This window comes from Aotus nancymaae, unplaced genomic scaffold (assembly GCF_030222135.1).
Source record: "Aotus nancymaae isolate 86718 unplaced genomic scaffold, 86718_ANA_hifiasm-v0.15.2.pri h1tg000012l, whole genome shotgun sequence".
Classification (NCBI taxonomy): domain Eukaryota; kingdom Metazoa; phylum Chordata; class Mammalia; order Primates; family Aotidae; genus Aotus; species Aotus nancymaae.
Window position 1 is genome coordinate 7,077,885 of NW_026988423.1, and position 15,337 is coordinate 7,093,221.

Sequence of the window (15,337 nt, forward strand, 5' to 3'; positions counted from 1 at the left end):
ATCACCTGAGGTCAGCAGTTGAAGACCAGCCTGGCCATCATGGTGAAACCCCATCACTGCTAAAAATACAAAAATTAGCTGGGCGTGGTGGCTCGTGCCTGTAATCCCAGCTACTCTGGAGGCTGAGGCAGGAGAATCACTTGAACCCAGGAGGCAGAGGTTACAGTGAACCGAGATCTCACCACTGCATTGCAGCCTGGATGACAAGAGTGAAACTCTGTCTCTAAATAAATAAATGTAAAAAACTCTTGGCTGGGTGTGGTGGCTCACTCCTGTAATCCCAGCACTTTGGGAAGCTGAGGCAGATGGATCATCTGGGGTCAGGAGTTTGAGACCAGCCTGACCAACATGGCAAAACCCCATCTCTACTAAAAATACACAATTGGCCGGATGTGGTCACACATGCCTATAATCCCAGCTACTCAGGAGGCTGAGGCAGGAGAATCTCGCTTGAATCCGAGAGGCAGAGGTTGCAGTGTGCCGAGATCATGCCATTGCACTCCAGCCTGAGCAACAAGAGGGAAACTCCATCTTATAAAAACAACAAACAAACAAAAAACTCTTGATGGTTTCTGTCTTATTTACTATTTGATTTATATATCCATTCCTTAAGCTCTAAATCCTTTCCCCTACAACTTGCCATGGCATTGACTGCTGGTAGTAATGCACAGTCGCCTTATCTCCCTTTTACTTTTGAGATGTCTCAAGGCCCACTCAGATGTCCCCCTCCATGAAACCTTTACCCTTTACTTTCAAGCTCCCTGTTTGTTCTGAAAGCACTGTGCTTACATAGTTCATATAACCCCTGTATATGATTCATTAGTGTATTTGTTCATGTCCCTCCTTGAAGTTGTGAGCCTCTCACAAAGCATTGTTTGTAGGTGGTGGTGGTTGTTAACCTCTTTATCCTCAAAGCCTAGTCTAATGCCTGTCATATAGTAGCAGATGCTCAGTGAATGTTTATTGAATGAATGGGGCCTGTAGAAGGTGGGGTTCTGCAGGGAGCAGTTCGTCTCCAGGAAAATGGCTCTGTAAATGCTGTCCTCAGGAATGCCCATGTGCTTCCCCTGTGGTTTGGAATGAACTCTGCCCAACTCTGTAAGTTCAGCTATTTAGTAACAGACTAAAATGTCTGATGTGTGTCCCATGCTTAGCAGCAGAATAGAGTGATGACTAGGACCAGGCCCTTGTCCCAGATCAGGGCAGGCAAAATACAAACAAACCACATCCTGAGGCCTTCTCATACATGGCTGCATTGTATACCAGTGGTCTCAGAGGCAAATTTGTGTTTTCTTGGATCTGTGTGAGGCTTTTGAGCCTTGCCAAAACCTGGCAGAAGCATTAGACCTAGTAAACCAGTGATTGCGGTGTATAGAATGAGGCGAGAGAAAGAGAACAAGGCAAATGCATTCCATCATTTAGGGAAAGCAGTTGGGGTATTGACTGAGCTTTTAGCCTTGAGCAATTGTTAAACTTGTTTTTATTTTTTAACTTTTCTGTAAGTTAAATAGCTGCTTACTAAATATACAAACTGTAGAGAAAGTTAAAGTTCACATTCCTGTACACAGGCCATTGAAGAATAACACTTGCCTTGATTTTATGCTTTTCTGTAAGATTTTCTGAAGTGAGTAGAACTCGATGAATGCCAGCTGATGCCTAGGTGTTACTAGCTTAGGAAAGTGTTCTATTTTTTTTTTTTTTTTTTTTTTTTGAGACGGAGTTTCGCTCGTTACCCAGGCTGGAGTGCAATGGCGCGATCTCGGCTCACCGCAACCTCCGCCTCCTGGGTTCAGGCAATTCTCCTGCCTCAGCCTCCTGAGTAGCTGGGATTACAGGCACGCGCCACCATGCCCAGCTAATTTTTTGTATTAGTAGAGACGGGGTTTCACCATGTTGACCAGGATGGTCTCGATCTCTTGACCTCGTGATCCACCCGCCTCGGCCTCCCAATTTATCAGAGTAATGGATATTTACTGTACTTCTGTGTAAATCTGGGAAACCTTATTTAATCTAAAGTGAAAATCTGTGTTGGGTCATGTTATTTTCCAGGGATGTGCCTTGCAGTTTTTGTTTTGCTCTTTTCTTTAACTGGAGCTATATGATCTCCTGTTTTGTACTGAAGTGTTCGGGGCTTTTTCTTCCCCCACCCAAACACAGAAGCAAGGATATCAAGCCACGAGTATTCTTATCTCATCAGCATGACTCATCTATTTTGGCTCAGTCCTAAAAGGAATTTTGGTGCTGTATTTGGGGTTGATTTTTCCTTGGCTTAAGTTCTCTGCACGAGAGCTAGGAATTTAACTTGAATCTAGTGCAGACCTGTCTCCTCACCCACCTGGAGTTTGTGTTTTGACCTCTGTTTCTGTGCCACGACCACCTGGAGAATTGAGACCGTGGAACAAGTAAGTTGTGTGGGTTCCTCCCCACCCCCGCATGCAGATGGTATTACAGAGAGAATATTGATGCAGAGAATTTCCTGTCAGCCTGGAAAACTAACTGGGGGTATCTTTTTTTGGTCCCTTATTGTCACCAAGCACCTTAGGAGAAATCTTGGCTCCTTAGAGCTGCCAGCTTCAATTAGGATTAACTTGTCTATTTCACTTCATAGCACAAGCGCTGTCTGTGGCCCTGAAGGAGGGTGCTTGTTTCAGACATTGCGGGGCAGGAATTTTCACTAATCCTCTTTGAGAATTATGTGGTACGCAGCAGGTGTTTATTTTTACCTTGAATTGATTTTTAAAATTTTTGTGTTGGTCTTTAATTGTCATGTTTTTGTAGTGGCACCTATCACTCTCGAGATGAGAGTACCGACAGTGGACTAAGCATGAGCAGCTACAGTGTCCCTCGCACCCCAGATGACTTCCTGAACAGCGTTGATGAGATGGATACAGGTTGGTATTCTTTATTCCTCTTGGTAACCTGACTTATAGTCAGATATGTTATCACCAAGTCTAATAAGCTATTGTAAGCAAAGATTATTCAGAAGAAAACCAATTAAAATCCTGTAAATCTTTATTAAATTGAACCTGCTTTGTCTCTATATGGTGATTTGTAATTTGCCTTTTCCTAGTTTAAAAAAAAATACATTGGCCAAGTGTGGTGGCTCAAGCCTGTAATCCCAGCACTTTGGGAGGCTGAGGCAGGCAGATCACTTGAGGTCAGGAGTTCGAGATTAGCCTAGCCAACGTGGTGAAACCTTGTCTCTACTAAAAATACAAAAATTAGCCGGGCCTGCTGACATGTGCCTGTAATCCCAGCTACTTGGGAGGCTGAAGCAAGAGAAATGCTTGAACGCAGGAGGCAGAGGTTGCAGTGAGCCAGGGTCGCACCATTGCACTCCAGTAGGGGTGAAGAAGTGAGACTCTGTCTCAAAAAATCAAAAACAGACAAACAAACATACATATAAATGGATTGTCCAGGTGCAGTGGCTCATGCCTGTAATCCCAGCATTTTGAGAGGCCAAAGGGGGTGAATTGCTTGAGCCCAGAAGTTTAAGATCAGTCTGGACAACATGGTGAAACCCCATTTCTACAAAAAAAAAAAAAAATACAAAAATAAGCCAGGTTCGGTGGCACATACCTGTAGTCTCACCTTCTCAGGAGGCTGAGGTGGGAGGATGGATTGAGCCCCTGTGATCATGCCTCTGCACTCCAGTTTGGGTGATAGAATGAGACCCCCTTCTCAAAAAAAAATCATAAATTGGCTATATTAGCTCTATTTGAATAAAACTCTGATAACATGACTTGTTTTAGCATATTGATCTTAAAAGCAAGACAAATTGAAGACCCTATTAGACATCTCTCTCCTTATTATAGATTTGTGTCCGTAATTTTGAGAGATGTCTACATGGAATTCAGTGTTTGTCTTCATCTTTTCTCTAAGAGTTTTTGGTCCACTTTAGGTGTTATGGAGCTCAGGAAACCACGTGCAAAAGACTAGGAGGTGAGGCCCACTTATTTTATTAGAATAGTTGCAGAAGGCCAGGTGCGGTGGCTCACACCTGTAATCCTAGCACTTTGGGAGGCTGAGGTGAGCAGATCACCTGAGGTCAGGAGTTCAAGACCAGCCTGGTCAACATGGCGAAATCCTGTCTCTACTAAAAATATAAAAATTAGCTGTGTGTGGAGGTGTGCACCTGTAATCCCTGCTACACAGGAGGCTGAGGTAGGAGAATCATTTGAACTTGGGAGGGGGAGGTTGCACTGAGCTGAGATCACACCACTGCACTCCAGCCTGGGTGACAAAGCAAGACTCTGTCTCAAAAAAAAAAAAAAAAAAAAGAATAATTGCAGGGGTCTTGCAGGAGCTAAGAAATACCTGCCTCACAGGGGTTATTAAGGAACCATTTCTCCTGTGACTTACCTGGCAACCATTGCCCTAGACTTGACAACTGCCAGAGTGCATGAATTAGCAGGGAAATGATGCTGTTCTTCAACTACCGACTCTTTCACTAACTACTTCTGTTCTGAAAATGTTTAGCAAGGCTTTTGTGCCTATACTCATCCAGCTCGTGCCTTTGGTGCTTTCTAGAATCCACACCACCCTCTCCTCTCTGCTTATCTAGACTTTAAATCATCCTTAGGAGCCACTTGAAACTCATTTCACACACAACACCTTTACTTACTCCTCTGGTCTGCATTTCTCTCTTCTCCAGGCCACTATAGCCCTTAATGGTTTATATTAGTTTTTCTGAAAGTATGTCCTATTGAAGGAATGTAAATATTGTAATTTGCAAAAAGGCTCTGTGGCCAAGTAAGTTTGGGAAACCTAGAAGCAAGGCTAAGAAGATGTATTTATTCAAAGCCTTCTGGGAAGCTTGTTTTGCTGTTATGAAGGTGCATCTCCTAAGGGTAGAATAAAGTATTCATGCAGTCCTTTTATTTTCGTGTTTCCCTAAGTGGCCAAGGTAGGTCTATACCACTCATTTTTTTTTTAATTGCGTTTTAGGTTTTGGGGTACATGTGAAGAACATGCAGGATTGTTGCATTGGTGCACACGTGGCAGTGTGATTTGCTGCCTTCCTCCCCTTCACCTATATGTGGCATTTCTCCCCATGCTATCTCTCCCCAACTCCCCACCCCCCGTATACCACTCATTTTTGTGTTTAGTCTTATTATGGTGGTGCTTATCTGGAAGGCAGTGTAGTGATGCTGTTGTGTTGTGTGCTTGTTCCTTCTCTCCCGGGTGTATATAATTTTTCAAGGGCTTTTTAATTTTTTCATGACTCCCTTTAGTGCGCAGCACATAATAGCAATCAAGCAGTTATTGAATATCTGAACAAATGTTGAAGCAAAAGTAAACTTGGCATTGTTATTTTGTTATCTGTGAGTTGTTTGAAATTCTAGGTATCAGCTTAGGTCAGTTCGGAGTGCTTTTCTTTCCCTGTGCATTTCTGTATGGTCATATGATAAGTCCTGATGTTAGCTTTTCAAAAAGGACTTTGTTATCTCTCTGTGTTTCCACCAGGTGATACTATCAACCAAAGCACCCTGCCCTCACAGCAGAACCGTTTCCCAGACTACCTTGAAGCCATTCCTGGGACAAATGTGGACCTTGGAACACTGGAAGGAGATGGAATGAACATAGAAGGAGAGGAGTTGATGCCAAGTCTGCAGGAAGCTTTGAGTTCTGACATCCTTAATGACATGGAGTCTGTTTTGGCTGCCACCAAGCTAGATAAAGAAAGCTTTCTTACATGGTTATAGAGCCCTCAGGTAGACTGAATTCTAAATCTGTGAAGGATCTAAGGAGACATATGCACCTGAAATTTCCATAAGCCAGTTGCAGTTTTCTGGCTAATACAGAGAAAGATGAACAAACGTCCAGCAAGATTCTGTTTTGCTCTTCCTTGTCCATTGCTGCTGTTAATGTATTGCTGACCTTTTTCACAGTTGGCTCTAAAGAATCAAAAAAAGAAAAAACTTTTTGTTTCTTTTGCTATTATAACTACTGTTCATTTTGGGGGCTGGGGGAAGTGAGCCTGTTTGGATAATGGATGCCATTCCTTTTGCCCAGTTAAATGTTCACCAGTCGTTTTAACTAAATACTCAGAAGTCAGATGCTTCATGTCACAGCATTTAGTTTGTTCAACAGTTGTTTCTTCAGCTGCCTTTGGCCAGTGGAAAAACACGATTTACTGGTCTGACAAGCCAAAAAATGTTCTATCTGATATTAAGTACTAATGCTGATTTGAAGAGATAGCTGAAACCAAGGCTGAAGACTTTTACTGTCAGTATTTTCTTTTCCTCCTAGTGCTATCATTAGTCACATAGTGACCTTGATTTTTAGGAGCTTATAAGGCATGAGACGATTTCCATAGAAATATATTAATTATTGCCACATACTCTAGTATAGGTTTTGGTGGATAATTTTGTGGGTGTGCATTTTGTTTTGTTTTGTTGGTTTTTTTGGGGTGGTGGTGGTTTTGTTGGAACCTAGGCAAATGACCATATTAGTGAATCTGTTCATAGTTGTAGCTTGGGACGGTTATTGTAGTTGTTTTGGTAAAAATCTTCATTTCCTGGTTTTTTTACCACCTTATTTAAATCTTGATTATCTGCTCTTTTATATACATGCACACACACAAACATAACATTTATAATAGTGTGGTAGCGGAATGTATCCTTTTTTTTTTAGTTTTCCCATCTTTCCAGTTAATTTTAAAATGGTAGTGCTTTGTATGCATTTAGAATACATGACTAGTAGTTTATATTTCACTGGTAGTTTAAATCTGGTTGCGGACACAGTTGTTTGAAGTAGTTTAGTGTTCTAGAAAGAGCTATTACTATGGATAGTGCCTAGGGGAGTACTCCACGCCCTGTGGGCATACAATAGATATTATCTGATGAATTGGAAAGGGGCGAACCAGAAGTGGCTTTATTTTTTCCCTTGGACTCCCTTGGACTAATAACAATTAGTCTTGGTTGGAAATCACTGAGTAGGTTTATAATGTGCATGACAGAAATAAGCTCTATAGTGGTTTACCGTCATTTAGCTTTGGAAGTTTGCCTTTGCCTTAGTTTTGGAAGTAAATTCTAGTTTGTAGTTCTCATTTGTAATGAACACATTGAAGACCAGATGAAAATATTGCCTTCAAGATTGTTCTTATAAGACTTGCTCCTACTTCTATATGCTGAAAATTGACCCTGGATAGAATACTATAAGGTCATGAGTTAGCTGGAAAAGTGATCAGATTAATAAATGTATATTGGTAGTTGAATTTAGCAAAGAAATAGAGATAATCATGATTATGCCTTTATTTTTACAGGAAGAGATGATGTAACTAGAGTATGTGTCTACAGGAGTAATGGTTTCCAAAGAGTATTTTTTAAAGGAACAAAATGAGCATGAATTAACGCTTCAGTATAAGCTATGAAGTAATAGTTGGTTGTGAATTAAAGTGGCACGAGCTAGCACCTCTACGTTTAAGGGTCTTTCAATGTTTCTAGAAAAAGCCCTTATTTTCAAGGGTTTATAACAGGTATAAAGTCTCTTCTCCTGGCAAAAGCTGCTATGAAAAGCCTCAGCTTGGGAAGATAGAGTATTTTTCCCCCAATTACAAAACCTAAGTATTTTGGCCCTTCAGTTTGGAGGAGTGCAAAAGTTGGAAGTAAGAAGTTTTATAAATACTTTCAGTGCTCAAAAAAATGCAATCACTGTGTTGTATATAATAGTTCATAGGTCGATCACTCATAATAATTGACTCTAAGGCTTTTATTAAGAAAATGGCAGAAAGATTAAATCTTGAATTAAGTCTGGGGGGAAATGGCCACTGTGCAGATGGAGTTTTAGAGTAATAATGAAATTCTACCTAGAATGCAAAATTGGGTATATGAATTATATAGCATGTTGTTGGGATTTTTTTTTTTAATGTGCAGAAGATCAAAGCTACATGGAAGGAGTGCCTATAATTTGCCAGTAACCACAAATTAAGATTATATCTTATATATCAGCAGAGTAGCTTTAGCTTAGTGGGAGGGTGGGAAGGTTTGGGGTGGGGGTTGTGAAGATTTAGGGGGACCTTGATAGAGAACTTTATAAACTTCTTTCTCTTTAATAAAGACTTGTCTTACATCTTGCTGCTGTCATTAAAGGCAGCTATTCCTAGAATTTCAGTCACTTAAGTACACCCACAAAACATGAATATGGAGATCTTCATTTCCCCTTGACTTTAATTTGCCCAGTTATACCTCAGTGTTGTAGCAGTGCTGTGATACCTGGCGCAGTGCTGTGATCTTATGATGCCCTCTGTACTGACCTGAAGGAGACCTAGGAGTCCTTTCTCTCAGTTGGAATCATAGCCTTGATGTGGTCTCTTGTTTTATGTCCTTGTTCCTAATGTAAAAGTGCTTAACTGCTTCTTGATTGTATTGGGTAGCATTGGGATAAGATTTTTAACTGGGTATTCTTGAATTGCTTTTACAATAAACCAATTTTATAATCTTTAAATTTATCAGCTTCTTACATTTGTGTTCTTTTCAGTCAGGGCTTCTTAGATCTACATATGGTTGATGGAGCACATTGATTTGGAGTTTCAGATCTTCCAAAGCACTATTTGTTGTAATAACTATTTTCTAAATATAGTGCTTTTAAAGGAAAAATGAACACAGGGAAGTGACTTTGCTAAAAATAACATTGCTGTTTTAAGTATTCCTATTAAATAGATGCCTTCTATCTGGAACATGGCAGAAAGACTGAAAAATTAACAGTCATAAATTGTGTAATTCAGAATTCATACCAATCAGTGTTGAAACTCAAACATTGCAAAGGTGGGTGGCAGTATTCAGTGCTTAACAGTTTTATAGCATTGGCACATCTGAGAAATGAGTGCTCAGGTGGATTTTATCCTTGCAAGCATGTGTTTATAAGAATTGTGGGTGTGCCTCTCATAACGATTGTTTTCTGTATCTTGAAAAAGTATTCTCCACATTTTAAATGTTTTATATTAGAGAATTCTTTAATGCACACTTGTCAAATATATATATATATAGTACCAATGTTACCTTTTTATTTTTTGTTTTAGATGTAAGAGCATGCTCATATGTTAGGTACTTACATAAATTGTTACATTATTTTTTCTTATGTAATACCTTTTTGTTTGTTTATGTGGTTCAAATATATTCTTTCCTTAAACTCTTCTTTGTTGTTTTTAACAATTGATATTTGAAACTTTTTTTTTGATTTGTTTTCTTAATGGTCTTCCAGTAGAATTAAGAACTGAAAGTAAAAGGTGATTACAGTAGTAACTGGGAAGACAGGTTAAACTTAAGGTTCGTTTTGCTTTTAAGTTAGGCTTGGCATTTAGAACTTTTGAAGTATGGGTATGTGTAATTCTTTTAATTTTGTGTTCTTACTCTTCACATATACCATCCTCATCAATGGTAGTGTCTAAGCAGAATTGTGTCTACTTCATTCTTAAATGACTTCACTACATGTGACAGCACAGAAGAAACTGAGAACATAAGAACATGACACTGTCTTTCAGAATCGCCTTTGGTTTTACTTTAATATATTCTCTCATGACCTCCAAAATAGAACAGTTGTATTAGTAAAAAGCATTACTTACTGGCTTATAAATAAAAACATTTACAAATTGAAGTGGTAGGTCTTGACCTTTGAATAAGAAGTAGATTTGAGTATCTTTAAAGATGGCCAAGCGTGGTGGTGGCTCCTGCCTGTAATTCTGGCACTGTTGGAGGCCGAGGTGGGCAGATCACCTAGGTCAGGAGTTCAAGACAAGCCTGCTCAACATGGTGAAACACCGTCTCTACTAAAAATACAAAAATTAGCTGGGCATGATGGTGATGGTGGTGTACACTTTCAATCCCAGCTACCTGAGAGGCCGAGGTGGGAGGATCATTTGAACCTGGGAAGATCACTTAAACCCAGGAGGCAGAGGCTGCAGTAAACCAAGATCATGCCACTGCACTCCAATCTGGGTGACAGAGCAGTTGACAATTGTTTTCTCAAAAAAAAAAAAAAGATTTATTGCTGTGTTTGTGTATATGATATCTTCAATTATTAACATCTATTTTGGTGAGGCAAATCTGAAAATGTTCAGTATTTTACAATATATGCTTTATGTTTAGAACGCTAATTTTGTGTAGCTTGAAATTATTTCCTTTTTGTAGTACAAATACAGTGGTGGCACATCTTGGCTCAGAACCATACCTTGTGTCTACAGAACTGCTTGTTACTCCAAGGGTGATACACTTTTTGTCGCATGGTGTGAAGCCCAGTAATGTGAGTCCGCCTTCGTTCTGCATCTCTGAAGCCAAACTGTACCATCTTTAGTTAACTCTGAGTCAAACAGAATACCCAAAGAATGTATTTAGATTTGGGAATAGACACTAACGAGAACAAGGAGGAACATTCCAAACGTGAGACTTACAACCTGACATTGAGTAATTTATATAATGTTTTTCTTAGACCCCAAATGAAAGTTCAACAGTGCAATAAGTGAATTGCTCAGCTGCAGTAGCAAGAAGAGTCTTCCAGTGGGAGGGAGAGAAAGAACAGTGCTAATAAAAGGAAACCTAGGTGACTGCTGCAGAAGGATCGGGAGACTGGTGGGTTATGTTTAATTCCCCAACCCCGATTTCCATTTCTTGACAGCTGAGGTTACAAAAGAAAGGCAGTCTCAAGGAGCCAATCATGTTTTCTTACCTTCTCTAATGGCAGCCAGACTCTCACTGGTCCTGCAACCATCAGTTACTGACTGAAAACCTGGCTTTATGGCGGGTAAACTCCTGTCCTGCTGTGCTAATGTTGTTGGAATCAACAGGGCTCTGACGGGATGTCTGCCATGTCATCCCTATTCCACTTTAAACTGTTGGCACGTGGTCTTTTTTAGTCATGAGAACCTTGTGATAAACAATTGATTTAAAGCTTAACTGCTAAATTAAAATTCAGATGAGAAGTCTGACATTCAGTACTACAGTTTTTCCAAGTCACACTCGGAATATGTTTCGCTACATTATCTGAATACAAAAAGCTCTGACGGGCCGGGCGCGGTGGCTCACGCCTGTAATCCCAGCACTTTGGGAGGCTGAGGCGGGTGGATCACGAGGTCAAGAGATTGAGACCTTCCTGGTCAACATGGTGAAACCCCGTCTTTACTAAAAATACAAAAAATTAGCTGGGCATGGTGGCGCGTGCCTGTAATCCCAGCTACTCGGGAGACTGAGGCAGGAGAATTGCCTGAACCCAGGAGGCGGAGGTTGCGGTGAGCCGAGATCGCGCCATTGCACTCCAGCCGGGGTAATAAGAACGAAACTCCGTCTCAAAAAAAAAAAAAAAAAAAAGCTCTGACATAGTAAAATGGGTAATTTCTTAACCATAAACATAGCCTTAATACTGCCACAAATGAAAACAGTTGCAGAATCAAGACATTAGCAAAACAAAATATTGAAAAGATACTCTGAATTAAAGTCTGCCATATTTTAACAGAAAAACTTCCCAAAGTGACCTGACTTAAAAGCTTCTATGATCCTGTTAGAAGTCAAACAAACAAAAACGTAGTATCTTTGCCACTCAAAGCAATTATTTGGAGACCTCTTAGCAAAAAGTCTACTTCTGTACAATTTTAAACTTTAACTTAAGAACTAGAGGTACTGTAACTTTGTGAGATTGGTGTTGGTTTGCACTCTTAGTAGACAGGGCTTTTTTTTTGTACAAAGGGGACTTTTTAAGTTATTTCTTAGGGTTGTGACATACCTTTCCCCATGTTTCCTTATATCTTGTCCCAGGTATATTTTTTCGTGAAATTATAGTTCCCATGACCTTTACAGAATCTATATAAAATATGAGTTAAACTTTACCTTTTGGTTGTAATTTTATTTGTGAGATATTTAAAAAGCCACAGCTCAGTTCCTTTTTTTTTTTTTTTAGACAGGGTCTCACTCTGTTACCCAGGCTGGAATGCAGTGGCATAATCTCAGCTTACAACAACCTCTGCCTCCTAGGCTCAAGCAATTCTCATGCCTCAGCCTCCAAGTAGCTTGGGCCACTCACCCAGCTAATTTTTGTATTTTTTGTAGAGACAGGGTTTCGCCATGTTGGTCCAGGCTGCGCTTGAACTCCTGAGCTCAAGTAATTCGCCCACCTCGGCCTTCCAAAGTGCTGGGATGACAGGCCTGGGCCACCATGCATGGCCCCACATCTCAGTTTCTTTTAAAGCATTTGTTCTGTTTCACATCAGGTTTTTATGTTATGGTGGATTTACACAGAATAAAAATGATGGCATATTTGACCAATATAAAGAGAAACTAATTTTCTCAAGGATCTGGATTAAATGGCAGAATCTGAGGGAAAGTCTCCTGTGTTTCAGTACTATCTCCAAGAGCTGCTAAAGCCAGCTACTCAAAGCTGAGCTTCAGTAGTGATCCAGCCATTGGGAAACCTGGCTAAATACAATTTCTCCTCCTTCAGGGAACCTCTCAGCAACTTAAATATTTGACACTTTTTTCTACTGAGTAAGAGGTAAGGACAGGCACAGTGGCTCACGCCTGTAATCCCAGCACTTTGGGAGGCCAAGGCGGGAGGATCACCTGAGGTCAGGAGTTCAAGACCAGCCAGGCCAACATGGCAAAACCCCATCTCTACTAAAAATACAAAAATTAGGCAAGGCGTGGTGGCTCACACCTGTAATCCCGCCACTTTGGGAGGCCAAGACAGGCAGATCATGAGGTCAGGAGATCAAGTCCTACCTGGCTAACGCAGAAACCCTATCTCTACTAAAAATAAAAAAAATTAGCCAGACATGATGGCACTCGCCTGTAGTCCCAGCTACTTGGGAGGCTGAGGTAGGAGATTCGCTTGAACCTCAGAGGCAGAGGTTGCAGTGAGCCGAGATTGCACCACTGCATTCCAGCCTGGGCAACAGAGCAAGACTCCATCTCAAAAAATGTATATTAAAAAATTAGCCAGGCACAGTGGCATGTGCCTGTAATCCCAGTTACTGGGGAGGCTGAGGCAGGAAGAATTGCTTGAACCCAGAAGCGGAGATTGTAGTGAGTCTAGATCGTGCCACTGCATTCCAGCCTGGGCAACAGAGCAAGACTCCGTCTCAAAAAAAAAAAGAGAAAGTAAGCACATCTGCAGCCAGAGTTCAGCAGAGCCATTTATCTCATGGGCTGTAGCCCAGTGGGATCTAAATGATGTGAGGATCACAACTAGATGAAACTGATCACTCAGATGACCGTGAATTAAGACCTTAGATTTTTTTTTTTTTTTTTTGAGACATTGTTTCGCTCTTGTTGCTCAGGCTGGAGTGCGATGGCACAATCTCAGCTCACCTCAACCTCCACCTCCCGGTCCGTGCGATTCTCCTGCCTCAGCCTCCCAAGTAGGTGGGGTTATAGGTGGGTGCCACCACGCCTGGCTAATTATTTGTGTTTTTAGTAGACACAGGGTTTCTCCATGTTTGTCAGGCTGGTCTCGAACTCCCAACCTCAGGTAATCCACCTGCTTTGGCCTCCCAAAGTGCTAGGATTACAGGCGTGAGCCACCGCGCCTAGCCAAGACCTTAGATTTTATGAGAGATACAATGATTCTTGTTCAGGGGCAGCCAGACTGTTAGGCAATTTGAAGTCACACCACAAAAACCACGTGTGCATTATCTTCCAAAGGGAGGCCATTTGCTGAGACGTTTTGTCTCTGAGCACTAGTAAGTCTCTTGAGCCCTATAAAATAATCCCAAATGGGACTGCCCAGTGGACAATGTGGACTTCAGATTTAGTTGTTCTTTTACAATCCAAACCATTGAATAACCGCATAGCTTTTCTGCATTTTAAGCCAAAGGAATTTCTGTGGAATTCTGCTATGAGAGTTTCAGAAAACCAGCATGAGCCCATTTACTGTTCATTCAGACAACTGCTGATGCTTCATCGAGGCGCAGGGGTGGGGGCGAGGGTGCTTAACAGCCAACTCACAGCTCACCTTTGAGGCCACATATTTATCTGGAATACAGTGGCAAACCCTAGCCAAATTCGCGATGTTGAAGAAATATAACACTGATTTGAGCTAAAACTTTAACCAAATCCCTATCAGTCTTACAAAGTCATTGAAGAAAAATTCTTAATACCTGAACATTTCCAGTATTCTGATAGTGTTGTCATTCTGTTCTGGTCAATATGACAAATTTGAAAAGCAGATTATTCCAATTAGGTTGATGTTCCACTGCCATCACTTACCGTGGGATTTGAAGTCTCTGAGACTTTTTCTCCATTGTGGGTAAAGTGAACATATGACAATGTACACTATCTCAGACACTGATAAGATCAAACCAAAGTGTTACAAGAGCAACTGGTAAACCGTTAACATTCCTTTAAAGTAATACTGTATTTTAAAATCACTATGATCTTTTCTCAATATCATCTTGTTTAAAGACAGTATTATTGAATAATTAAAATAGTCCTTCAAACTTGAGTAGGTCTACTGAGAGTGTCTGCACACGTACATAAGGCTCTGTCTTGTTTTGTCATTTTAGATGTTTGCTGTTTGTTTTTCAGTATTTTAATATTCTTTAATTGAGATGCTGCCACATCTGACCTCCTTGTTTGATCATACCAAGATCAAATAAGATGTAATTATTACAATTCCTAATTGTGTGCCTCAGCCCTAGGTTCAGATCCCACACTATGGCTGTGAGGTGACTAGAAGTTGAGGGTATAGCCCATAAGTGGGAAATGCTCTATGTGTACCAGGCTAACCATATTCCCTAGGGCTCAAAATTGTCTTCTCAGTTATGAGCTTCCCTACCTCTGGCCCCACTGCAGGTAGGACTTGACTCTCCACACAGAGGGAATCCTAGGAAAATGGTCACAACAGTAAGACAATGCTCTAATAGGTTAAATCTTCCATCCATTTAAAAAATTGTATGTACATTTTCTCAACAAACACACGTGGGTAATATTCCAGCTTGAGTAGTAAGTGGCATGGTAACTTCCTCAGGGAACTTACCGAGAGTAAAGGTAAGACTATGTTAAGTGTTGAAGTTAATTCATACAATGTACTGAGAGCATAGTCAATGGGAAGATTACTTCCTCCTGGAATGATCAGGGAAAGGCCTTGCACAGGTTCTGTTTAAGCTGGGCATTGAGTGGTTTTGACTAACCCAACAGAAGTGGTCACTGGCAGAGAAAGCACTAGGTAAAGAAAACTAAGAATATTTGGAGGAATGAGGAGTGTATTAGTCCGTTCTCACACTGCTATACAGATACTACCTGAGACTGGTAATATACTAGCAAAAGACATTTAATTGACTCACAGTTCTGCATGGCCGGGCGGCCTCGGGAATCGGAAACTTAGAATCATGGCAGAAGGGGAAGGGGAAGCA

At 40.8% G+C, this 15,337-nt stretch overlaps 1 protein-coding gene across 12 annotated transcripts in view; it reads left to right on the forward strand.

Moving 5' to 3' along the window:
• Positions 1-9,137, forward strand: part of YAP1 (Yes1 associated transcriptional regulator) — a 126,415-nt gene extending 117,278 nt beyond the window's left edge. For all 12 annotated transcript variants that reach the window (XM_021671720.2, XM_021671724.2, XM_021671723.2 and 9 more), the window contains 2 exons: positions 2,779-2,891; positions 5,467-9,137. In XM_021671720.2, coding sequence (XP_021527395.1) covers positions 2,779-2,891; positions 5,467-5,705 — 352 coding nt within the window. In that variant the 3' untranslated portion in view covers positions 5,706-9,137. The remainder of the gene's footprint in view (positions 1-2,778; positions 2,892-5,466) is intronic.
• Positions 9,138-15,337: the final 6,200 nt, after the last annotated feature.